The 27,038-nt window shown below is 35.0% G+C and overlaps 1 protein-coding gene across 2 annotated transcripts in view; it reads right to left on the reverse strand.

Moving 5' to 3' along the window:
• The window catches only part of YTHDC2 (YTH N6-methyladenosine RNA binding protein C2), a 77,158-nt gene that overhangs the window by 45,180 nt on the left and 4,940 nt on the right, over positions 1 to 27,038 (reverse strand). The window contains exons 3-11 of one of the 2 annotated variants that reach the window (XM_087429917.1): positions 23,236 to 23,432; positions 21,680 to 21,879; positions 16,839 to 17,005; positions 15,707 to 15,809; positions 14,665 to 14,821; positions 11,309 to 11,401; positions 10,922 to 11,029; positions 9,626 to 9,774; positions 8,117 to 8,252 (exon numbers count right to left, since the gene is read on the reverse strand). In XM_087429917.1, coding sequence (XP_087286043.1) covers positions 8,117 to 8,252; positions 9,626 to 9,774; positions 10,922 to 11,029; positions 11,309 to 11,401; positions 14,665 to 14,821; positions 15,707 to 15,809; positions 16,839 to 17,005; positions 21,680 to 21,879; positions 23,236 to 23,432 — 1,310 coding nt within the window. The remainder of the gene's footprint in view (positions 1 to 8,116; positions 8,253 to 9,625; positions 9,775 to 10,921; positions 11,030 to 11,308; positions 11,402 to 14,664; positions 14,822 to 15,706; positions 15,810 to 16,838; positions 17,006 to 21,679; positions 21,880 to 23,235; positions 23,433 to 27,038) is intronic. The other variant, XM_004420304.3, reaches the window with a different exon arrangement.

A 27,038-nucleotide genomic window follows, 5' to 3' on the forward strand; every position in this document is an offset into this window, starting at 1 on the left:
CAATGCTTGGTCACTGACCCAGGCCCCTCAAGTTAATAAACTGAGAAAGTTTATTAATATACTAGATAACAATTAGAACTGAAAAAAAAAGTTGTTAAGCAGAAACAATGAGCCAAATCTAACTATGAGATTTAAAAGGAATAAATAGAATGTCTTAAGCTCAAAAAAATTCAAAACAAGTAAATGTTAGGGGGGAATAATTTAATAAAATCACATGTTAAAAAAAAGAACTAGAAGTTTCAAAGACAATATGAATCAGTAAGACAATACAGTTGGTAAAGAGTTTACTGACCAGAGGCTGAACTAATATAAGTAAAGAGTAGATAGATCTATTCAACCTAAAGCTGATCACTAAGAGATTAACACTCAGGACTGGACACTATGCTTTTTAAAAGGGACAAACTAGAACATAACCAGAAAAGGCAGATGAGGACAGGAGAGGACTAGATACCATGTTATGTTAAAGAGGAATAGTCAAAGTCACAGGTATGGTCAGACCAGAAAACAAAAAAAAGGAGAAAGAATAACTATCTTCATTTACCTGAAGGTCTGTCAGGCATAAATAGATACTAAATCTCTTCATTATCATCCCAGAAGCAGAAAATGATAGAAGCTATATAGGTAGATTTCACTTCAAAACATATTAAAAAAAAAAAAGTTAACAATTAAAACAAACCAAATCTGAAAAAATGTCCTCAAGAAAGATAGCGAGCTTCCTGGCACTAAACGTGTTCAAACAGATTATCATTTCATAGGAAGCTTAAAAGTTATACCCTGTTATATTTCTTGAGTGCTTACTATGAACCTCTGGGGACACACAGATGAGTAAAACAGACATGGTTTCTGCCCTCATATAGTTTACATTCCAGTGGATGAGTAAGGTAGTAAAAAAATAAAAAGTATATGATGTCAGGTAATGAAAGTACAGTAATGAATAATAAAGCAGGGTTAAGGAGAAATAGTGAGAGATGGGTGCAATTTCAGTAACATGATCAGAAAAGGCCTCTCTGAGAAAGCAATATCTAAGTAGGGACCTAAATGAAGCAGGCATTGGGCCATATGATTATCTGTGGGGACAGCATTCCAGGCATAGGAAACAACAAAAGCCAAGACCCAACGATGGGAATGTGACAGCATATATGAAGAAGAGCCAGATGAGAGTGACTAAAGCACAGTGAACACATGGAAAAGAGCAGCAGAAAAATGAGATCAAAAAAGGCAGTCAGAGACCAAATCAGGAAAAGGACTTTGATTTTTATTCAAAGTGTAATTGAAAGCCATGGGAGAGTGGAGAGCAGGGAAGGAGCATAATCCAACGTCCTTTCTAAAGGGATTAATCTGATTGCTCTCTGGAGAACAGACTGCAATAACTTAAGAATAGAAGCAGTTAACAGCGTACTGCAATAGTCCAGGTGAGAAATGTTGGCTTGGACTAGGATGGTAGCAGTAAGGGAAGTGAAATGTGGTCAGATTTGGGATTTATTTAGAAAGTAAAGCTAACAAGATTTGCTAATGGATATATACGTGGGGTGTGAGAGCAAAATCAAGAATGATTTTATGTTTTCTTGTCTTAGCAACTAGGTGAATGGTAATACCCTAGATTCAGATTCAGTAGGTCTAGGATGGCCAGTCACATGCATTTTTAATGCATGTTATGTTTATGATCACTAAGGAAACACTAAGGAAAGAGCAGGCTGAGAGAGAGGGAGGTGAGAAGGGAATCAAGAGTGGTTTTAGGCATATCCAGTTTCATTCCCCTAACAGACATCCAATTGGAGATGTCAAGTGATTAAGAGTACTAAAGTAAGGGGGCAGAGAGTCAGGACTATAGACGAAAACTAGGAGCCATTTTAAATAAATATTTAAAGCTCTGACCAGGGAGCCGGCCCCATGGCACAGCAGTTAAGTGTGCGCGTTCCACTCCTGGCGGCCCGGGTTCGGATCCCGGGCGTGCACCAACACGCCACTTGTCAGGCCATGCTCTGGCGGCATCCCACATAAAGTGAAGGAAGACGGGCACAGATGTTAGCTCAGGGCTAGTCTTCCTCAGCAAAAAGAGGAGGATTGGCATGGATGTTAGCTTAGGGCTGATCTCCTCACAAAAAAAAATAAAAATAAAATAAATAAAGCTATGACTAGATGAGATCCACATAGGGAGCAAGTGTAAACAGAAATAAGATCTAAGGATTGAGACCTGGGACATTCCATATTTACAAGTCAGGAAAAGGAGGAAAATCCTGCCAAGAAAAGCATAAAGTTCCAGCCAGGGAGATGAGAATAAAATAAATCAAGTATGGAATATCAGAAGTTAATTGAAGAAAATGTTTCAAGAAGGTAGTGATCAATAATTATAATAATAATGCTGAGAAGTTAAGGTGAGGGGATAAACTACTTGACATCTAAGTCCTTTCCAGTACTGATTTTCTATAATGTTTCGTTCCCCCTTTTGCCTAGAAGCCTTCAGAGTTCTGAAACTCACCTCTGGTTGCCAATATCCACCATAATCAACTAACAAAATCAGGATAACTCATTAGTGAAAACATGTCACGTGACATAAAGCATGTACATGTGAATTAGAACTTGAGCTTATATAATCAAAGGTATGCTAAAATTCTCCATTTACTAAATGAAAAATATAGAGCAAAGTTATTAACCTTGTGAAAATGAACAAAGAAAACCTAAATCAAAACGGAGTCGGGAAGCCATGAAGGGAGGCTCCTATACACATATCACTCACTACAACTTATAGACACCAGTAGGAAAAAAGATGATTTCCTTCTGACTCAGCAACAACAAGCTCCCTACCACTTGCAGTCACTGAAAAACCACCATAACCCTCCCCAATTTCCTCCTAAAACCTATAAAAGCTGACCTTCTCTTTGTCTTCTAGGACTTGTCTATGGTTCGCCATAGTTTGCTTGTCCCATATTGCAATTCCTCCACTATTCTGGAATAAACTAATTTTGGCTAGCTAAGAACCTTCTTATTTCATTTTTAAGGTTGATTTCATGACAACCACAAAGGGACCTGAAGGAGACAAACCCCTGAGAAACTAACGACCCTGGAACCACGTATGGTACCCACTCAAGCCCTTAGTGTTCTCCATTTCCTTGAGTCATCTTCTTCCTTTCGGTTCAGTCTCTTCTCACATTCGAGCTCCCTCTTTTTGGTTGAGCTCTCTGACTTTATTTGAGATGTTTTCTTAAAAGCATCGTCCTTTGGGTAAGGACTTGGTTTTTTTCCTGAACACCTAAACTAAGATTATGGACACCTAATGAACACCTAAACACTCTCAGGATGGCCCTCCTTCTGGGACCCTGGCCAGTTTTATATCGAAAGACAAAAGTCCCTCCTCATGTGTATTTTTAACTAAACGGACTGACCTAACCAAAGATAATTTAGAACTTCAATGGCCATTATGGGGAACCTTCGATCTCTCCAAATTTGTTTTGTCAGAACTAAACTTGAAGACTGCAGCTCTAAAATAAAACAAACTGAATGGGATGCCTATTTCAATTGGTATGCTGAGGCTTCCAAGTGTATTCAGGACTCTAAAATTGCCTCTTAACAAAATACTATTTCTAAATTGACTGAGGCAAATAAACAGTTGAAAGAAGATATAAAGGCATCAGAAGCCTCTTCACCCCCTTCACCCGTTCCCCACTAACTTCCTCTTCCCCCTGCTGCCCTACCCCCACTCCTTTGTATCCTCCACTTCCTCATTCCAACCCTATCACTAAACTTCCCTTTTTCTCTAAACCTCTCCCTACTTCCTCCTCATCCCAACCCATTAACCTTTAAAATCACACCCTCTGAGCATCCTAATGCTAAGCCCCTAATTTCCTATGTCCCCTGGACTAAGGTCAAACTACTAGCCATGATCAAAGATTTTCCTGGAGTTACTGAAGATCCTCATAGATTTGCTGAGGAATTTAATATAGTCATCCAGACTTACCAACCAGGTTTCTCTGATTTATACCAGCTAGTTCACATGCTCATTGGCAAAGGCCAAGCCCAACACTGGATGAAAACAGCTAATCAGGATGATCCTGAAAAATCTCTAGAACTGTAAATGGAAGACCAACGCCCTGCCTTCTTATTTGATCAGGCTCAGGCAATCACTAAATGACTTCACCTAGCAATCCCTACAGCTTTCCCAAAACCCGTTGATTGGAATAAGATTCAGGCTTGCATCCAGAAACCCAGTGAACCTGTGCAAGACTATTATAGTCAACTCCAAATCATCTTTAAGGAGAATTCTGGTCTCCCTATGGATGTCAAATCCACTCGGGCAGCCTTCAACTCCATGTTATTAATAGGCTAAACCGGGACCTTTCTCTCTTGGTTAAGAGAACCAGAAAAGAATGGGAAACTATGTCCACTCCAGACTTAATTTTGCAAACAAATTAGCCTGCATCCTAGATGATTCTACTAAGAAAAAGACCATTAAAATTCTTAATCTCCAACTTCAACAGATGGAAGCCCCTAAGCAAAATCCTCCCAGCCTCTATCATAATTATAAGAAGCCAGGATACTGGAAAAAAGACTGCTATAAACCAAACACTCCAGGCATCTTCAGTCATCCAACCAATCTTTCCAATGTCCTCCCACTTCCCAATTATGGGACTCTCAGGAATCACAGGGCCTTTTCCCAATCTTTCCTCTAAACCAGCCTGGAGAAACAACTCTCTAGATTGGGAATGAATTTCTATCCATCCTTATCGATACTGGAGCTACACTCTCAGTGCTCAACCCCACCACTATTAAACAGCCTCTGCCTTGGAGTATTAAAATTATTCAAATAATGAGGGTCTCCAATAAACCTCAACAAGTCAAGAAAAAGACAGGGAATCAAAAATGCTTAGTGCCCTTTTAACAGCAGTGAATAGGGCATACGCTTATGCCCAGACTGGTGATGACAAAGTGAGGGAGCAGGCTGACAAACTGTTTAAAATGTTGCATATTGTGAATTTTAACACCAGATGTAGGCTTATTAATGTTGCTTTTCCAAGTAATGAATTCTCAGGAAGATGTTGGATCCAAGGTTGATGTTTTATTCCCAAAATACAATCCAGGAAAACCTGTTTGCACTGCTCCCGTGCACTTTAAACTGCCTAATGGACTATTTGAGGTCTGGTAAATGGATTTCATACAGCTACCCCTATCTCATGGGTATAAATATGTCTGGGTAATGGTTTGCATGTTTTCTCATTGGACTGAAGCTTTTCCATGTAGACAGACCACTGCCTCCTCCATGGCTAAGACCCTAGTGGAAAGGATTTCCACCTGGGGACCCCCTCTTGGACTTCATAGTGATTGGGGAACCCACTTTACTAGTCAAGTACTACAACAAGTCTGTGCCATCTGGCCAGTTCTACAACATTTTCACTGTGCTTATCATCCCCGGTCTTCAGAACTAGTCAAATACCAACAGCATCATCAAAACCCAGTTGGCAAAATTTGTAGGGACCCTTCAAATATCCTGGCCAAAAGCACTGCCACTGATCCTTCTGAACCTTAGGGCCACCCCCTTTGGAACTTACAAACTCCTTTGAAATAATTACTGGACATCAAACTCCTTTGAAATAATTACTGGACATCCAACGCATCTAGCCCCTGCCTCTTTTGATTCACAGGTGATAAAAGGAGATATACTTCCATATTGTAAAGACCTAATTGCATCCATTGAGAGTATGCATGCATACATTAGTAGAACAATCTTTCCATAGCACACTCCCAGGAGATGAAGACCTTAAGCATCACACCTTACAGCCTAGAGATTTTATTTATTGGAAAAAACATCTCCAGAAAGACTCTATTCAACCCCGTTGGAAAGGCCCCTATCAGGTACTGTTAAGCAACCCTTGTGCCACTAAACTCCAAGGAACAGACTCTTGGATCCAAGTGTCACTTCTAAAGAAAGGACCCAACCCTGACTGGACATGCACGCCAACTGGTTACCTAAAAGTAAAGATTTCCAGGAATTGACATAGATGACAGCTGAAGGAAACAACTTTCCCAAGATGAACAGACCAGGCCTATATATCTTTCCCCACTGTTAACTTTTCGCTTATTTTCTCCCTCTCTTTCTTGGAAAGATAATGCTCTTATCCTTATTTCCCAATCCACTGCCAAAGGGGGGAATCTTTCTGACTGATGAATTTGCCACCAGAAACCCTGATCTGTCCATGACAGCAATGACCCTCTAGTATTATCTTAAGTCTGCTTGCCGTAACAAAATAACCCCTTTCTGTGCAGCCACTGGGGACAAAGTCCACAAAACAGGATAGTTTCTCCCCAAATATTCCCCAAACACCACTGACCTTGGCTCAAAAGGGCCAATCAACAAATCACTATTAATAACCAAACCCTAGCAGGAGTCTTATGTGTACCACCTGGTTTTATCTTTGTCTGTGATAAATGGAACTCTCAACGGGCCTATAAACATTTGGACAGCTGGCGAATGGGGCCAGTGTTTACCAGGATATTTAACTATCCCTGTTAATATCCATAATAAATCTGAAGCTTCCCATTGGTCTTCCCCACTAAACCTTCTTAAGCATCTTAAATGGGAACTACCCGGGGACATATATGACTCCAGGTTTGCCTCCATAGGAAGAGCCTTTCTCCCTTGAGGTGGAGTTAAGTGCCAAGAGTGTATGATCAGAAATCCCTCCCTAACATTAGGAGAGCTAGCTGATTCCACAGCCAAAGCAATAGCAGTCCAACAACAATCACTTGACTCCTTGGCTAAAATAGTTTTAGACAACTGCATAGCCCTTGATTACCTAATTGCTGAACAAGGAGGTGTTTGTGTGATAGCAAATACCACCTATTGTATATGGATAATCCGACACCTCTGGGGAAGTAGAAACTCAATTACGCAAGATCAAGGCACAAGTGCAATGGTTACAACAAATTTCACCTGACTCTCCACGGCCCTTTGATTTGTTCAGTTGGCTACCTTCAAGTCTAGGGTCATGGGCTAGAACCATCATATAAACTAGACTTGTCATATTACTTTTAATTCTGCTTTGCATAATTATTTTTAAACTTTGTACCTGTTGTCTGTCAAACCTCACAGAAATGACACACCAAACAGAATGATGTTAGCTCAACACTCTGAGATGACTGCCAATGCTTATAACTTGGACAAGATATGATTTTAAGAGTGAAAATGCCTGAGTGTTCCTCTCTTCTACTCTCCTTGTTACTCAAACGTGGCCCAAATGGTTTCTGATCACTATGTACTTTGCCTCCAACGTCAAACATCACATCCAGGAAAGGTCCTTCCTGGCACCAAGGGACAAAACATAATTCCACTAAAATTTGATAACCTAACTCTTGATCAGCAATGCTTTCAAGGAAAGATCTTGATCAAGAGGGGAAAACATGAAAATGAACTAAAGAAACCTAAATCAAAATGGAGTCGGGAAGCCATGAAAAGAGGGCTCTCACACACATATCACTCACCACAGCTTACAGAACCCAACAGGAAGAAAGATGATTTCCTTCTGACCCAGCAACAGCAAGCTCCCCACCACTTGCAGCCAACGAAAAACTGCCACAGCCCTCCCCAGTTTCCTCCTAAAACCTAATAAAAGCTGACTTCTCTTTGTCTCCTTGGACTTGTCTACAGTTTGCCATAGTTTGCTTGTCCCAAATTGCAATTCCTCTGCTATTCCTGAATAAACACATTTTGGCTAGCTAAAGACCTTGTTATTTCATTTTTAAGGTCGATAACCTTTTTTTCCTTCCTTTTTTGAAATCACAAATCTCTTTGAAAATCTAAGATATTCCCTTGGGGTTAGGGGGAGTATATTTATGTGCACAATATATATACAAAAAAATATTTTTGCACATAATTGTCATATATTCACAGACTCCATAAAACTATTTTGGAGACAACTAGGTTAAGAATCCCTGATTTAACAATATTTATTTATTCTACTAGGCTAATAAGAAGATCCTGATTTGTACATGTGAAAAAAGTACTCCAAAAAAACAAATTATTAGTTGTGAACACAAAAATGTGGTACATTTTGAATTAAACTACACTTCTGCCATAAATAACTGCAACAGTAATAAAAAAAAACTTTAAATAAATTACACTTACCACTAACATTTTCAGTTAAAATAAGGTGAAAGACCTGAGCAAAGGCATCAACATCTTTATGTAGCCATATATCAGAAAGACAAGCATCCATTTCCTTTATTAACCATGGTTCAAGGCAATTCACATCTTTCTCTGTCTTTAAAAAAAAGCAAAGATTTTAAATTAGCTAATAGCTTAATCTATGTTGACAAAGAAAGTGAGATGGCCATAATGGTCACAAGAATTACTAACCATATTTTATAGCATAGGCTTTGACATAAAAGTTTCTCATCTCATCACAAATATTACCACTCACAATACTGTATCTTGTTCTTATTTTCATCTTTTATCTGAGAATGAGCTTGTCAACAAAGGAGTATGATCCAGTCAAAATATTAACTAAATGTGCTTCTGATAGGATGTTGCTAAATGCACCTATACACCAGTGGTTCTCTCTCCCAACTGCACATCAGAAGGACCATCACCTGGAGTTTTTCAACATTGAAGCCAGGTCCCACATTAGAATTTCTGGTAATGGAAGCCAGATTCCATAGGGCTTTAAAAGTTCCCTAGGTGATGCTAATGTGCAGCCAGGCTTAAGAACCACTAATTTAATGGTCAAAATGCTGCTCACTGAACCAAAAGAATGTTCCCTATACTAAATAACAATTTTTAAACATTCTTTAAAAGTATTTTTAAAAACTCATGTATACTTCATTTGGATATATTAGAACTTTAAACACTGGCAGAAAACTGCAAGCATATCTGTGTTATGTACCTTCTCGTGCTCAAAAGAGTTAAATTCTTTTTCTAAAAAGTGCATAGTCCCAGCTATGTTCTGCATCACACTAATCACCAATGCCTTTTTAAGAATTCCAAACCAGTATCAAAGACCAGAGGGACCTAGGGAATCAGCTAGTTGTAGTTCTCAAACAGACTCCATAGAACCCAAGGTAGCAGAGGCCCCAACCTGGGGAAGTGGGTGGAGAGTGATGAATGAACAGGCAGGGCTTCTATGAAGTATTTCATTTGTAAAAGCTTTTGTGGCAAAACAGAACAAAGAAAAGGAGAAGGGAAGGAGAAACTGAGGTCTACTGTGGGTGATTGACTTTATAAAGTCACAAAGCCAGTTGGTGGTGGAAACAACACTAGTATTGATTATTTGCTCTAATACCAACAGTCTTTACTCAGTTTTCTCCTAACTTAGCTTATCTTAATTGTTTAGTTCATAAGTTCTTAAACTTTTGAAATGATAAAATATCAAGCAATAATAATGTATATGCATAATATCTATAACTATCTTCAAAAAATTTAGAGAAAATATTTAAATAATTTAAACTCAGTATAAAATGATAAAGGATGTTGCACTATTTAAAAAAAAGTGTTAGAAAGTTGTTATGAAAAATGTGTTGTAGCCTAAGATAAACTAAGAGTTACACTTTAATAATGCAGTAAAAAATTATAATCTTATGTTTTTCAAGCTACACAATTTTCACTCAAACTACCAGCGTGAAACCAGTGAGGTCTTACCAACTGACTGAAGACAGCATCACCACCATCATCTAATAAATCATACTCATCAGTCACATTTGGAACAGTTCTCTGCCTCTGAGATTCAGGTTTGAAAGTATTTTCTTGAGCTGAATACCATTCTGTAAGCGTGGTTTGTTGTTTCTCTTCTAAATTAATTACCAAAGAAAAAATAAGTAGATAAATTCTTTCCTTTTTGAAATATATCCCTTTGTTTTAAAAAATTAAATGAATCTGAAAATACTTAAAACTTGGCTTTAAGTTAGTTTTTTAAAATATATTAATTAGGAACATTCAATAAAATGTGTTATGCTGAACCATAAAGACACACGAAACTGCTTAAAAACCTCATTTCTTTATCTACTACTAAGAAGTTTACTTCTAAGGCCATAATTCAAGAACAGTATTTTAGCCATACAAAAAATATTGTTTAAATCAATGAATAATATTCACATAGCACTTTGCAAAACACTACTTACTGAACTTTTACCTCCATACTAGTTGTTTGAGATACAAGTTATATACAATTTTCATCTTCAACAGTTTCAAGATCTAGGAGTTTTATAATTTACGTACTAGTGACTCAGCACTGCACTGTGAAATAGGCATTGCCAACTGTTTTTTTTTCAAGTGGAGAACCAAAGAAGTTAAGATATTTATCCAATGTCACACAGACTAAAAGAAATCAAAGCTTGATGCCAAATCTATCATGAATAATGTAGTGAAAAGCAAACAGAATCTAACCCTAATTCAAAAGTTGAGATACAGTATGTCATGATAAGAAATGTATTAACAGGCAAACATGCTAAATTCAAAGTACAAATGCAATTCATAACAATATCAAGATTTGAAAACCTTGACATTTGTATCAAAGATGAGCCTGTTATTATTCACATGCTACTCTTTTCACTTCTTCCCACCCACTCCCCACTCCCGTCCTATGAGATATGCTGTGGCATATCATACTCTTATCATATGTGGCATATTATATGTGTAACAGCACATACTCTTCTGCCTCCTTAAAATAGTGGTTGAGTCTTGGGATACAGCCATGCTCAAGTTCCTCAATTCTGGCACATCCACTTTCAATTCCCCTCTATAGATTATAACTTCCGGACATAAACCAGAATGCAAAAGGCACATTTAGGACGGTATTTTAATATAATATTATGCAATTATACACAAGAGAGAAACACTTTCAAGTGTCCTTGTACCTCCATAGTATAAGAGTGGAGTAGTCCAAAAAGTCAATATCAATAGTAATTTTCTTTTATATTTGTTTGATAAAAAGCTTACCTCGCTGTTTTTCCTTTTTGTATTTTAACATTTCTTTGTTTTTGTATCCAGTAGTTCTTAAAATATCTTCCAGAAACATTTCTTTTACTTCAAATGGTCTTCCCTGTACTAAATAATAGGATTTATTTTTAAATAGTCAGTCTGCACCTTAGAGGTAATTCACATAAAAACATGAGAATCCCAAGTTAATGAACCTGAGTATAAAATCCAAAAGCAATTCCACAGGTCAAGTGATCCTCATGATATTGTCCTTTAAATATAACTTTGATCTTTATTTTAGACAACTGTTCATTAGCTTGTTTTATCTAGTGTTTACTACCTACTTATCATGTGTGTGGCATCATGCTAGACACCAGGAATACAAATGGTAAGCAGAAACAGAGCTACCTCCTGACCTCTTGAAGCTTGCAAGCCAGCAGAGGAGATACACATTATCCAATGATCCAGAATACAAATGTAAAAACTGAGTTGTGAAATGTCCTGTGAGAGAGAAATATAAGATACCATCACAGTATATAATAGGGGGATTTGACTGAGTCAAGAAAAGCATCCTCACTGAGAAAATGAAGATCAAGCGAAGGGTGGTAAACAAAATAACTAAACTTTATGGAAAGGAAAGAGTATACAGTGAAGAAAAAACAGCACATGCAAAGACCCCATGGTGGGAAAGAGTATGATGTTCTCAAGAAACTAAAAGGCAGAGCTACTTGGAACATGGTGGGAGAGAGGGAGTGGAGAGGGGACTGCAGCTCAAGATGAGGCAAGAGAAATAGGTAAGTCTTATTAAGGGTTTAGGTCTTTATCCTAAGGTAAAGGTCATTCAAAAGGCTAAGCTCAGGGCCGGCCCCGTGGCTTGGCGGTTAAGCACGCGCACTCTGCTGCTGGCGGCCCGGGTTCGGATCCCGGGTGCGCACAGATGCGCCGCTTCTCCGGCCATGCTGAGGCCGCGTCCCACATACAGCAACTAGAAGGATGTGCAGCTATGACATACAACTATCTACTGGGGCTTTGGAGGGAAAAATAAATAAATAAAATTTAAAAAAAAAAAAAAAAAAAAAGGCTAAGCTCAAGGGAGAGTGCGACATCATCGGAATTCCACTTCAGAAAAGACCACTCTGGCTGCAACATGGAGAATGGATTTAAAAGAGAGCAGAGTGGATGGAACAGACAAGCTAGGAGTTATTCCGATAGTTCAGGTAAAAGAAGACAATAACTTGAATGAGAGCAGTGATAGGAAAAAGGGAAAAGAGACAGACTCTAGAAACAGAAAGTAAAATCCACAGAACTCAGCATGATATTAGATATGGAGGAATGGTAAGGAAGCGTCAACCATGGTTCTTGGATGTCTGGCTTACAAAACTGGATAGATGATAATGTCATTCTCTGAGGTAACATGCAAGCTCAAAGAGGAACAGGTTGGCTGATGGGTGTGAGGTTTGGTGTTAGACATGTCAAATGTGAGGTGCCACAAGTGTGTGGTGATGGGTTGTAGTTAGTATTTGGGTGGTGAACATGATGTAATCTATGCAGAAATAGAAGTATAATGATGTACACCTGAAATTTATACAATGTTATAAACCAATGTTACTGCAATAAAAAAAATAAAAAATAATAATAATAATCTTTGAAAAAAAGAAATAATTATAAAATGACTTTGCAATACTGTATTAGATCAGAATACCTAACTCCAGGCAACCTATATTTGCAGATGAAATAAGGTTTGAAATTTCAAAAAAAAAAAAAAGTGAGGTGCCAAAATGAGCTTTCAATTAGCAGATGTATAAAATTTTATGTGCCTTATCATCCAGGAATATTATGAGAAGAAAAAGACTCACAGGTTTGTAACTGAGATGAGTAGGTTGATGGTATGATTAATCAAAACAGGCAACACAAGAGAAGCAGATTTTGTAAAAAAAAGATTAAGTATTCAGTTTGGGGGCATATTAGAAGTGAGCTGCTTATAAGATATCTAAGTCCAAAGCTCTGGAGAACAGTCTGAACTGGAAATAAAGATTCAGGAGTCATGGGCATAAAAGAGAAAGCAGGGCCGGCCCCGTGGCTTAGCGGTTAAGTGCGCGCACTCCGCTGCTGGTGGCCCGGGTTCGGATCCAGGGCGCGCACCGATGCACCGGCCATGCTGAGGCCGCGTCCCACATACAGCAACTAGAAGGATGTGCAGCTATGACATACAACTATCTACTGGGGCTCTGGGGGAAAAAAATAAATAAATAAATAAAATTATAAAAAAAAAAAAGAGAGAGAAAGCAGAAGCCAAGGGCATGAGAACTTCCAGGGAAACTAACTGTGCCTCTCTAGTACTTAGAGTATAGCACAGAGCAGGAAAGAAGAGGAAAAATAAAGAAAGAAAGGAAGGAGGGGAAGGTGAGTAAGGAAGAGAAAAAAATATGGCTCAAGGGAATAATCCTAGAAAATACCAATATTTAAGCACCATGCAAAAGAAAAGAAGCCCACAAAGGAGAGCACGAAAGTACAGGCTATAATGTAGAATGAGACTTAGAAGGCAGTGTTGTCAAATAATTTATGGGATCTGAGCATTTCACCAAAAAAAGGGAGGGGGTGGGGGGGCAAACACGAGAAATACCATAGAAAATTTAAGTAAGATTTTTGTGTAAAATTTGAATAGTAGGCTTGGCAATTAAATCAGTGTCAAAACAATACTGGCAAGAACGCACAAATGAACAGCCCCATACACTGCAGAAATGTGAATCATTTCAGCCTTTTGAAAAAGTAAAATGGCAAAACCTGTTAAAATTAAAAAGATATACTCTTTTACTTAACAATTTCATTTTCAGGAATCTATTCCTAGAAATAAAAGCAGTATATAAGGATATATGTACAGGATGTTCATTACAACACTGTTCATGGTCGGGGGGAGAGAGAATCTAGAACCAACCTGAATGTCCAAAAATAAAGAAATGGTTAAATAAATCATGGTAATTCATATTATGAAATATTAAAACAGGTGCTTTAAATAATGAACCACATCTGGAGCTACTGAACTTCAGGACTGTTCATGATGTACTATCATATGAATAAAGCAAATTGCAAAACAATGTATAAGGCATGTGCTCATTTTTGTAAAATCAATTTCTATAAACCTAATATATATGTATATATTTGCAAATGTTGTATGAACATGAGTAAGATGAGAAAGGATATACACTAGGCTTTAATATCAAGTAATGTCAGGAAAATAGGACATGAAATAAAAAGAGGATGGGGCAATTGTGAACTTTTTTCATATATATGTTTATATTGTATTATTGAGGTGAACACAAAACTTTTTCAATTTTTGAAAAGGAATTTAATAATTTTTTTAAAGAATAGTGGCAAAATCAGTTTTGACTTAAGGACAAAAGTTCAGTGGCAGCATATTCCTAAGTAGATGTAAAGTAAACATGGGAGTGTGCACTACTCTTTCAAGGAGTCCAGCAATAAAGAGAAATCTACAGGACAGAGTTAAAGGGGAATACAAGGCCAAAATAAAGCATATTTCCTTTTAAGACTAGAGAATTGGCCTCAAACACAATAGCCAAGAGTTGTAGATGGAAAAGGAGAGGATGAAACTACAGAAAGATGACTGATTAAGCATATCTCAGAGGAAACAGAAATAGATGCCCTCTACTTCACAATATTCCCCAATTCCTATTACAATAAATATAATCATGTCAAAAAGTATTCTTTCATAAAAATCCTAGAAGAAATCTGATAATTTAACTTACTATATATCACTGGACAACTTCCAAAATATCGTATAAAAAGATTTACATCCAAGGCAGCACTAGAAAGAATTAGTTTCAAAGTTGGGTGCTTCTGCAACAAATCTCTTAACTTTGTAAGTAAAAAATCACTGAATCGATCCCTTTCATGTACTTCATCCTGCAGTAAACAAAAATAAAACCACGGAACAGTTAAAACATTATGGATTATTAAGTCTTTAAAATTATGGAGCCGCTGGGTTTTACACTAACCCAAATTAAACATGGACAAGGCCAATGAGTATTAGCAAAAATTTTGTATTATGAACAATTCAGAAATAATCAGACATTAACAACCTATTATGGGTAACAAAGTACTATCATTTTTTTCGCAGAATATAAAACCCACAAACTGCAACAAATTCTGAATTAGTGGAGTCTAATTAATTGCACTTTTAATACATACAAAATCTATTTAAATATGCTTCTGTTAGCATCAGGGCTCAGGTGCATCCTTTGGTTTGACTACCAGGAACTAATAAGTTTCCAAAAGCTGCTTATTGCAAGCTTATAAAACAATCTAATTTTTTTCTGACGTGAACTGGATAAAAGCTTAGAATTCTTTAATAAGATGGTAATTCATCTACTTACTTCATCAGCAACTACTTAATTTAGCAACTTAACCATGAAGTTAAATGACTATAAAGTATGCCCCTAAGACTGGGAAATACATATTAGTTAAAGGAGGAATCAGATGACTAAGCACAGAGAAAAAAGAAAACTTTTACCATTCTGGAGAACTCTGAGCATATGTATCATTTTCATATATAAAAAGCACTTTTTAAAAAAACTATCTACTTATTTTATTTTCCCTCACAAAACTTGATGGTAAGAATATCTTTATTTAATACAAAATATTTATTTCTAATAATTATAAAAAATAAAAAGTAACGATTATAACAGCCTGTTCAAAAAAACAAATTGGTTCTCACTTATACCCTATTCTAAAACTGTAATCACATATTAAATTTTAAGCAATCTGAGTTATATATGGCAATATTCTTACCACAATAACATGTGTCACAGTTGACAATGTACTATCTCCTGCCATCAATGTACGAAGCAATACTCCATTAGTGCAAAATGTCAGAAGTGTCTTTGGAGAAACCCTTTTTGAAAAATCAAAATAAAGTGCAGAATTACAAATCTTATATGTAATTAAAACATGATCACTTTAAATGCTAGTATCGTATGTATTTAAAATGTTACTTAAAGTTACTAATATAATAGTATACCAGTACGTATGCTTTATTAGCAAAGTTACGTGAAATATGTATTTTATGCCTGACAATCTCACAAATTTTTTATTACTAACAGCCTTTAATTAATAAAATGATTATTTTGTTAAAGAACCATAAGTAGGGGCCAGCCCAGCGGCGTAGTGGTTAAGTTCACGCATTCTGCTTCAGCGGCCCTGGGTTCGCCGGTTTGGATCCTGGGCGTGGACCTACTCACTGCTCATCAAGACATGCTGAAGTGGCATCCCACATAGAAGAGCTACAACTCTACAACTATGATACACAGCTATGTAGTGGGGCTTTGGGAAGAAAAAAGAAAAAAAAGGAAGATTGGCAACAGATGTTAGCACAGGGCCAATCTTCCTAAAAAAAGAACCATAAACAGACTTTTTTTAAGAACTTAAACATTTTTGCTTCAGGGAAAAAGTATATTATAAATGAGATCAGCTTTTTGAATCAATATAGTCAAACCATTGAGAGCAAAGAAATAGTACTACTCATCAAGAAAGTACTACTAGTACTACTAATAATAATAATAAATTCAGTCACTAACATTTATTCAATGCTTACTATAAACTTAACATCAAACCTGCACTCTAGATGCTTTTATTAGCCCCATTTAATAGATGAAGAAACTGAGGCTCAATGAGGTGAAATAATTTGTATTTGATCATGACACTATGAAATGGGATTTATATCTATGGGCCAGACTCTTTCTCAAACTATTTATTTATTCAAAACCTCACTAAGTTTAGACATGACCTCAACGTCCTGTTATAGATTTACTTGAAGCAAAATGATCATCTAACTTTTCAACTAACACATTCTCTATATTTAGTGAAATATAAACATCTAGTCTTTTTTAAGAATGATAAAAGGCTACAGGAGAATCATCTTTACCTGCTTTCTAATCGGATCTGATACCCAATTGTTTGACCAATTCTTTCTCTTCTCTCTGCAGCAACTCTTTCAGCCACAGCAATAGCTGCTAATCGTCTTGGTTGAGTACAAAATATACGGCAGGGGATACCATTTTTAAAGCAGTCATCTAAAAGGAACTGAGGAATCTGAAACAAAAGTTTTAAAGTACTATAATATAACATGATTGTATACCCAGAAAATCCAAGTCAATCAACTAACCAAACTTAGAACTAAAAAAATTCTGTGACATGTCCAAATATATAATAATCAGAAAATCAACAACTTTCAGGTAACTGCTAATAATCAGCTAGAAAATGTAATGTTAAAAGATCTTGTTGAAAACAGAAACTAAAACTATTGAAAAACAAATTCATCAAGAAATAGTTAAGGCTTACACAAAGACTATAAAACGCTACCAAAAAACATAAAATTTGAATATAGAAAGAAATATGATATATTGCTGGATGTGAATAATCAATATTGCAAAAATGCCAATTCTCCCCAAATTATTCCATAAAGTCAATGAAATGACAATCAAAGTTCCATTGGGATTTTTTAAACAGTGAAAAGCATAAAGAAAACAAAAATAGCCTAATACCAGGATTGCAGACACTTTTCTTTAATTACATTCAAACAGGTCAGAAAGATTTAAAATAAAAAGTAAAAGTCCTTCCACCCCTACCACTACCAATAGTCTTATCCAAAAAAGTAGCTACTATTAACGTTCTTATGAACACTTCCAGGGAAAAAAAATGTTTACACAATTTAGAATATTTGTGTCTACAAACAGGTTTTTATTCACACAAAATGATTATTATATTTAATGTTTATAATTTGCAGATTTCACCTAACATATCAGATCTACCTAACCCATTTTAATAAGTGTATATTCCATTCTATGGACAAGCTATAATTTAACCAATACACATTAAGCAATTTTCAGGTTTTTTAGGCTTGTTGTTATTGACGTCATTGCTTGCTATTATAAAGAGTGCTGCAATGAATATCTATCTACACACACTTTTGCAAAGATATATATATGTTGATTCAAAGAATATATAAATTTAATTTGGATGGAAAAATTATCAAACCTATTTTGAAAATTTTTTGCCCTACAAAAAAATTTATGCTCCTACAAAGCAGAAGATGCTGTTTTCCCAACACCTACACAAATATTGGATATCATCAATTTTTTAATTTCTGCCAATCTGATAGTTGAAAAATATAATTTTTGTTTTGATTTCATTTCTTTAACTATGAGTGAGAGCATCTTTTCATGCATGTCTTAGGCTCTAGGATTTTTTTTAAACTTGACTAGTTCATCCAGAAGCATAAATTCACACAAACTAAGAAATATTGAAAAAGAGAAGATAATGAAGAGGAATATTATGCTACATACCATAAAACTACAAAAAGCAAAAAGTGAGATCCTGGTGCAGAAATAGATAATTAAAGATACATAACAAAAATTCCAGAAATACACCTAGGTACTACAGAAACTTAGTATAGGATCAAAAGTGATATCTTAAATCAGGGGAGAAAGGATAATTAAATAAAAATTATATTGGAACAATCAGATATTAACATGAGAAAAAAGATAAGATTTCCACCTGATATGATACAACGAAATAAATGCCAGATGGATTTTTAAAACTGTAAATATAAAAGTATTAGAACAAAATATTTATAGGAAAATATTTTTTAATCTTGGAGTAGGAAATGACTTTCTTATCACGGCTCAAAGCCCTAAAATTTAAAGATCGACAGATTTGACTAAACAAAAATGTAAAACTACTAAGCAAGACACCATTAGCAAAGCTAAAAAGAAACAAAAAATTGGGAAAATTATTTTTAAGATAGCTAACAGACAACAAGCATGTATCCATAATATATAGAGCACTATTAAAAATAAATCCAGGGCCAGCCGTGCGGCGTAGTGCTTAAGTTCGGGGCGCTCCACTTCAGCAGCCAAGGTTCACAGGCTCAGATCCCAGGCACAGACCTACACCACTCATCAAGCCATGCTGTGGAGGCATCCCACATATAAAATAGAGGAAAGATGGGCACAGATGTTAGCTCAGTGCCACTCCTCCTCAAGCAAAAAGAGGAAGATTGGTCAGAGGTATTCGCTCAGGGCCAGTCTTTCTCACCAAATGAATGAATGAATCAATCAATCAATCAATCCAGGGCCAACCCCAGTGGCCTAGTGGTTAAGTTTGGAGCACTCTGCTTCGGCAGCCAGGTTCAGTTCCAGGCGCGGACCTACACCACTCATCTGTCAGTGGCCATGCTATGGTGGTGGCTCACATACAAAAACAGGAAGACTGGCAGCAGATGTTAGCTCAGGGCGAATCTTCCTCAGCAAAAAAGTAAAAATAAATAAATCCAAAATGATTAAGCAAAAAGAAAAATGAGATATAAATAAGCAATTCACAGAATATAAATGGATAATAAGCAAATGAAAAGATATTCAACTCTCTAAGAATCAAGGAAATGCAAATTAAAACATTATTTTTTGCTTATCAGATTGTTAAAGGTAAAAAAAATTATATCCATTGTTGCCCAAGCTTTGGAAAAACAGGAACTTCCAATACTTTCAATACTATTTTAATACAATAACTCTTTTTCAAGTTAATAGACAATAACCAGTTACTCTAGCTACTAAAATTTTAACTGCCACATTCTTGATCCAGCATTTCTCTTCTAGGAATTTATCCTATTAAAAGACTCCCACAAATTAGCAAAGAAATATTAGGATACAATATAAGAAAGTAAGTACAATACAAGAATAAGATTCCTGCTCTGCCACTTCCTAGCCATGTGAATTTGGATAGATTAACATCTGTAAGTTTTAGCTTTTATTCCTCATCTGTAAAAAGAGATAACAAAAAGCCTACATTTCTCGGGGTTATTGAGAGGTTTAAACGAGACAACTTATAAAAGTCCAGCACGCACACAGTAAACTGTTATTTTTATCATTGTTATTACAAAAATGTTCAGGAATACTACACAGTTGTTCAAAAAGTGAGGTATATGTCTAGGTACTGACATGAAAAAGTATCTAATATCTATTAAGTGAAAAAAAGCAAGATGCAAAATATATATATTATCCCAAGTTTGTTTTAAAAAACAATATATATCAATACTGTAAAGAGAACAAAAACAAAACAAAGATACTCAAAAAAAAAAACCACTGAAATATATACTTCAAGTTTCTGACCAGGGAGGGAAGGTGGCAAGAGAATTTGAAATCTTTCACTTTCTATGAATATTTTCCATAATGTTTGCATTTTACATAATGAACATGAATAATGAATATGAAAATTCAAAAGTCACTTAATTTCCTAATGCTACTAAAGGCAAGATGAAACTGGCTAATGATATTAACTTTAAATTCTGTTATATTTATATTTTATGGAACAGAAACATTAGTAATTTTACTCTAACTCCTCAAACAAGATACAATTATTTGTTAGGTTTAAACCCATTAGATTAATAGTTTCTTTTGAAAAGCAAAGAGCATATTTAATTCCTAATTAAATTCTCAAGTAGCTTTTCATATCTAGTAAAATGATATACATAATTGTGAAAATAGTCATACATAATTCCAGTATACAAATATCATTAGCAAGGACATTCAAATAATTTAAAAAAAAACATATTTATTATATTTATCAAAACTTTCATAATGTCTATTCAATATAATTAAAACCGTCACAATTAACACCTACTGGAAAAAGTAACTCTAATACTAAAACAATTATAACAATCTAAGATATCTGGACAGATTCTTTGGAGTGACTCCACAGAATTTCACTTAATCATAAAAGGACTCATGCTAAAGAAAAACCTTACATATTGTTTTCAGATACAAGTGTCATCATGTTTTTAATTATTTAGTTTTACAGGCTCAGGTTTTAAGGATAAAGAGCTACACTTCTGTGAAAATGGTTAAGTCCTACAAGTAAATAATTGGTAAAGTTTATAGTCAACCTCTCTCCCACCTTGCCTTACCTACTGACTGTATTTATTAAAACAACCAATATAACCATAGGAAATCTTAAGCAATTGTCAAAAGCAAATTTATCTGACCATAAAAGAAAAAAATGTAAAATTATATTGACTATTCTATCTGAACCTCTATCAAAAGCAAAGCAATTTCACTATTTTAACATGCTAACATGTCAAAGGACATAAACAAGAAAAGGTCATAGCCTTGTGCCACTTACCTCCAATCTATCACGCTACGAGTGAAACTTCATGATAATGAAGTACTTTGATTCTAAACATCCAAGTCAAACCTGTTATATTAATTGCATTCTACGGTTAACTTTATATTAACATTTGTTGTTATTAACATTGCTTTTAATTTAGCTGCTATGTACAAAACACTATGGTAGGCACTTTACAGATATCTCTAAAATTCACCTTGAATGGCGGCAATTATTAGTTCCATTTTATAAACGAGGACTCTGGCTCACAGATGTTACAAGACTAGCCTAAAACTTCACATCCGATAAACGAGGAAATTGGAATTTGAACTGAAGGCCAAAGGCCATGTTCTTTCCATGATGCCAAATCACATCCTCACCTCTGTTTAAATGAAGGCCCAACGTACTAGTTTAAAAATAAATATTTTAAAACATTTCCATTCTACAAATTCTGAAAATGTACTCCCAGTAATTATTTCTGAAATAACCAATAAAGTAACCAGAAGTTTTTGTTGTTGTTGTTAAAATACACATAGTATAAATTTGATATAAAATTGTCACATAGACTAAAATACTTTTTCTTCTATAAACTTCAAAGAAGAAACAAACCTGTGTAGTCTTTCCAGACCCAGTTTCTCCTACAATCAAAACAACTTTATTTTCCTTAATTATCTTAACAATTTCTTCTTGTTTCTCAAACACTGGCAGAGACTGCCTGAAAGAATCAAATTCGGATTCTCCTCTTTTCACTGGAATCTGAGGTATGCCATTATTGAGTCGCCCACTTGTCTTGCTCATTTCCCGGTTTTCTTTGAAAAATCAATAAAAGAACAAAAAATTTATGATCAACATTTTTAAAAAGTGTTAAAAATAAACATAAATAATTTCTAATGTAATTTCATTCAAATGCTTCTTCTCTACTCAGTCTCCATCAAGTCAGCAAGCAATACCTTAACTGTTGTACTCCTATACTTAATATTCTTAGAGAACATGTTACATATTTCACTATTAATTAGAAAGCAAATTTCTCAAAAGTATTTCTGATGCATAATGTTTACAAATGAACAAAAATCAATCATTCAATAACCATTAAAAATAAAACATAACATTGATATCCCAAAATGATTTTCACGCTTGTTTCTATCAATAATGACACAGAAAATTAAAATTTTATAGTAGGAAACAATGTGCATTATACTTACAAAATCTGTTACAGACAATATGAAAACACGTTATGAAAAAGAAAAATACCCTACATGTTTAAACATGTAAGATTATGTGATCAAATAGAATAACATGTGTAAATATAAGGTCCTAATGCTTAACAAATTTCTTCACTGAGCATTTGAGCCAACATCTACATTTCACTAAGCAGACAGGAATTAAAAATGAGGCATGATATGTTTTATATTCTTCCCACAATGCAAAATAGCTTTGTGTGCATGTATTTAAAACTTAAATTCCTTGATATCTAGGACCATGGATATCCTGCATACCTACTCCAACAGACAATGGAAATTATGCAAATTCTGTCACTTCAGGTAATAAAATAATTTTCTCACTAGGGAAGTTATTTTTCCAAATAGTGAAATTACAACTTCAATTTATAACCTAAATATATTATTTATCTACCTTTCAGAAAGTTATTGCACCGAAGACTCTGTCCTGTCTCTTACCAGCAGCTAAAACTCCAATTCAAAATCTCACTTATTAGCATGTCACGGCAGTGACATGGCATATAGGAAAGTCCAGACCTTGGAGTCAAATCCTAGCTCTGCAGTTTACTAGCTGATTGAATGGCCTTGAAAAAATTATTTAACTTCTCTGAGCCCCAATTTCTTCACCTGTGAAATGGGGGAAATTTTTACCTTGCAAGGGTTGTTTTGAGGCCCTATATAAAGAGTTTAGTATACTGCCTAGCACACAATAAGTCCTCAATAAATGGTAGCTATTACTATGACACTTAAAAAAAAAACTTGTCTAACATTATGATACACCTTAACACTGCATTTCACTCCAAAATTTTCACAACTCTATCATTTCTAACAAACTATTCAAATTGAGAAATGTTATTTCATCTTAGTTTTTAAAAATAAATTTAAAATGGAAAAAGAACAGTCATCAAATAATAGGATAAACAATGAAGCTCCCCAGAAAATACATACCAGCTTCAACTGCAAACACATTTCCTCTTTCTGTTTTAGGCAGAAGTTCAGTACGCTCTTTATTGGTGACAGGAAATCTTTGAATTAGACTCCTAACAGCATGTTTTGTATTATGAGTCAAATTACAGGTCATCATTGCATGAGCTGTTTCTGATCCATCTTTCTTCTTCACAGTGAGGTATCTATTTGCTCCCTTTCTGAATATTAATAAAAATCATTTATTTACTATATATAGTCAACTTGTTCACATATGATGTATGCCTACTTAGAAAACACGTCTTAAGCAAAACATTGAAAAAAATCAAAATGCTTTTGGAGAAGATGCTGAAAATCCCAAAAAATTCAATACAGAGGAGTTTAGTGCTAACGTAGCCATGAGACCATTTTCAATTAAAATTTTAAAATGCTGCATCCAATTTTAAATCAGTAAAAATGGCTTACTTACCCGTAAGTGTTAAAGTTTGTCTTAGCAGTCTGCATGGTGGATGAAACATCACCAGTTAATACATGCTGGGAAACTATATAGAGGGATAAAACCAATCTGAACAACAGAATCTAAAAATAACGATAAAAAAGTTACGGTCCAGACTAATATATCCCACTGAAGGTTTCCACAGTATACTGGTAATGTCACACTCCCATGAAAACCTGTTAAGAGAGCCAAGTTTAGTGACTGGACCAAAAAAGCATAAACCAGCATTACTGATAAGTATTTTCAGATGCATATTGAAAAAAAAATTTTTTTTCAAAGCTTCTGGTTCTAGCCTTCAATTACAAGTAACGATAATTTATAACTCTTCTCAAATTATTTGACATATTTGTTTTTTCAACTGGGCCAGGACTGACCATGTCTTTTATGACTTTTATAGCTCCAAGAGTACTAAGTACAACGTTACACACACAGGAAGTCCTCAAATGTGTTTTGAATGATTTAACAATACATATCTATAACCTAGCACAATATGGTCAAACTGGTAAAGAGCTCAGGCTCCGAAAGCACACTGACCTGGGTTTGAATCCCAGCTCTACCACTTACTAACTGTGGGACTATAAGCAAAAATATCTCTGAGTCTAAGATGATGATAATATCTGCCTCAAAGGACTATTCATATGACTAAATAAGAATGCATGTAGAAGGCAGTTATCTGTCACAGAGTAAGCACTAAAAAAATGAAAGCTATTATTATAATTATAGTCAGGAACAAATATCATTTCTTATATTTAAAAATAAGTTACCCAAAATATTTCATAAAATGTTTTATCATTTGTTAATGTCACTATCACATTATAGAAATAAGCAACATAGCCACAAATATAATGAAAATTACATGTATAATTTTCCTAATTTTCAATAGATTTAAATTTTTCAATGATATCTTCATGGTAAGAATGATATAAAATTGGGGATTAACCTATACAGTTTTAGCCAACTAAGTGAGGCTTTCAATTCACCAAAATTTTTAATTTCTGGAAACTCCTTATAGAATGCTTAAATGAATTATAAGCTTTCTATGCTATCATCTACTCCTGAAGAGGTGCTTAGTGATGCTTAAATGATGGTTATAAAGATGAAATAATTAAATTTAACCTGATCTAGAAATTTTAGTTATTTCCATGGTAAATCAGAATTACTGGATTCTAGAGATGGTCTCTGTAGTAGGTTCTTTCCCTAGGGACCTTCCTGAAACTTCAGCACAGTTGTCATAGACTCAATCATTCATTCCCCTTCTGTGCCATTTACTTCATAAAATTTTAACTATGGAGAGCAGGAAGTATGCTGAAATGAGCACTAGAGCAAGAGTCAGGCAGTTTGTGCACAGCTAGTAATAATCTCAACTAACTAGCTACATGATCAAAAATAAATCATTTTACTTCTCTGACACCGTATACTAGTTAATTTAAAAATCCCTGGGGCTGGCCTGGTGGTATAGTGGTTAAGTTCGAGTGCTCCACTTCGGCAGCCCTGGGTTCGCAGGTTCAGATCCCGGGCGCGGACCTACACACCACTCACCAAGGCACGCTATGGCAGGAGTCCCACATGTAAAATAGAGGAAGATGGGCACAGATGTTAGCTCAGGGCCAATCTTCCTCAGCAAAAAGAGGAGGATTGGTAACAGATGTTAGCTCAGAGCTAACCTTCCTAACCAAAAAAAAAAAAAAAACACCAATTTAAAAAAAATTAAAAACCCCTACTATTTCTATCAGCTCCAAGATGCTTTAATTTTCTTAAAAATCATCTCAGTAAAGTTTTGCTATATTTCACCTTTAACTAATTTTCTTTTATTCATTCATTATATATTGAGCACCTACTGTATGCCAGGCACTATGCTAGAAGCTGGGATTACAAAGTTGAGTAAAATATACTTTTTCCTCAATAAGCTCACAACTAAAGTAACGGGTCAGATTGAAACTTTCCTAACATACGTTGCCTAATAATAATATAGCATTTATGTACAAAAATAATTCATACGAAGCAGGTGTGAGTACTTAGCCATTACCATTTAAAATTTACTGAATTCAGTTTGAACATGGATAGTAGGGCAGAAAGACAATACCAACTTGATAGTTTTTGCATTTTAGTAAAAGGTTCTACTTGTGGCTATTAGAGCTCGTTCCTACCACATTCAGCACCACAGTGACACTGATATACAATAAAAAGACTAGTGAAAATTTTACTAAAATATTCACCTCATTCTTGTGAGGATGGAAACATCCAATACAGTAGACATTTGTCCTACTACGTAAACTAACATATTGAGATCTCCTCATTATGTTTTCATTCCAAGGTAACTGACACTACACTTTGATGAAAAAAGTAAGAGTCTCCTTTACAAAGCAAAATCAACTAGAAACTAGCTGCACATATGGAAAAGATGCTAAAAAAATGAACTCCACAAGAATTTTTTTAAATTATAAAATGCAAGCCCCATATGCAATTTTTAAGTATAAAAGTAAAGGTACTAAAATTACAGATAAGAACATCATAACTTCTCATTTTCAAAAGATAAAAGTAATAAATACATGCTATAATGAAGTTCTGGCATTTCAGTGTCTTCTTCCTTTTAAAGGAAAATGATAATATAACTAATCAAATTTGATGTGATTTTAATATTAATCAATTTATCAATTTACACAGCATGGTACTGAATATTTAACTCAAATACAACCATATGCCTTGTTATTCTCCACTTTCCAAATCTGTAAACAGTTTAAAAGATCATCTTAAGAGCCAAAATCTGAAATGACTACTTAAAAAGCTCACAGCCACCAAAGAGTTAATGTCTCTAAAAGAATAATACACGTTCGTTTGATGCCTATTAAATGCTTAATTTAGTATCTCCTTAATTTATACTTCTGTTAGGCAGATAGATGCAAAGACCTAATTCCAAACCATCTTCTCCCCAATACTGTAAAATAAAATTGCAAATTTATTGCAGTTTGCATCATACTAATTTGTACTTTTTTTATGATTACCTAGAAATTAATAAACCAACCAGTTAACTTGGTCACAAAACACAGCTGCTTTCACGTCATAAACACTATGTTTGAGGTAAATTTGTTCTTTCTGTGACTTAATGACTAGAAGCAACTTTAGAGATGAGATCTATCTAATATTTCTGTTTTAACTGCTCACAGTTAAACTGTTTTAACTTCCTCAGCAAAAGTAAGTTCCCAGGACATTGCTTTGAACTCACTGCGAACATCAAAAATTAATTAAACATTAACTATCTTCAAATCTTCGCTCTGCCACTTGCCAGCTGTGTGATCTTGGGAAAATTACTTAACCTCCACAAGCTTGAATT

The sequence above is a fragment of the Ceratotherium simum genome, chromosome 4, assembly GCF_057802395.1.
Source record: "Ceratotherium simum simum isolate JZ-2026a chromosome 4, ASM5780239v1, whole genome shotgun sequence".
Taxonomy (NCBI): domain Eukaryota; kingdom Metazoa; phylum Chordata; class Mammalia; order Perissodactyla; family Rhinocerotidae; genus Ceratotherium; species Ceratotherium simum.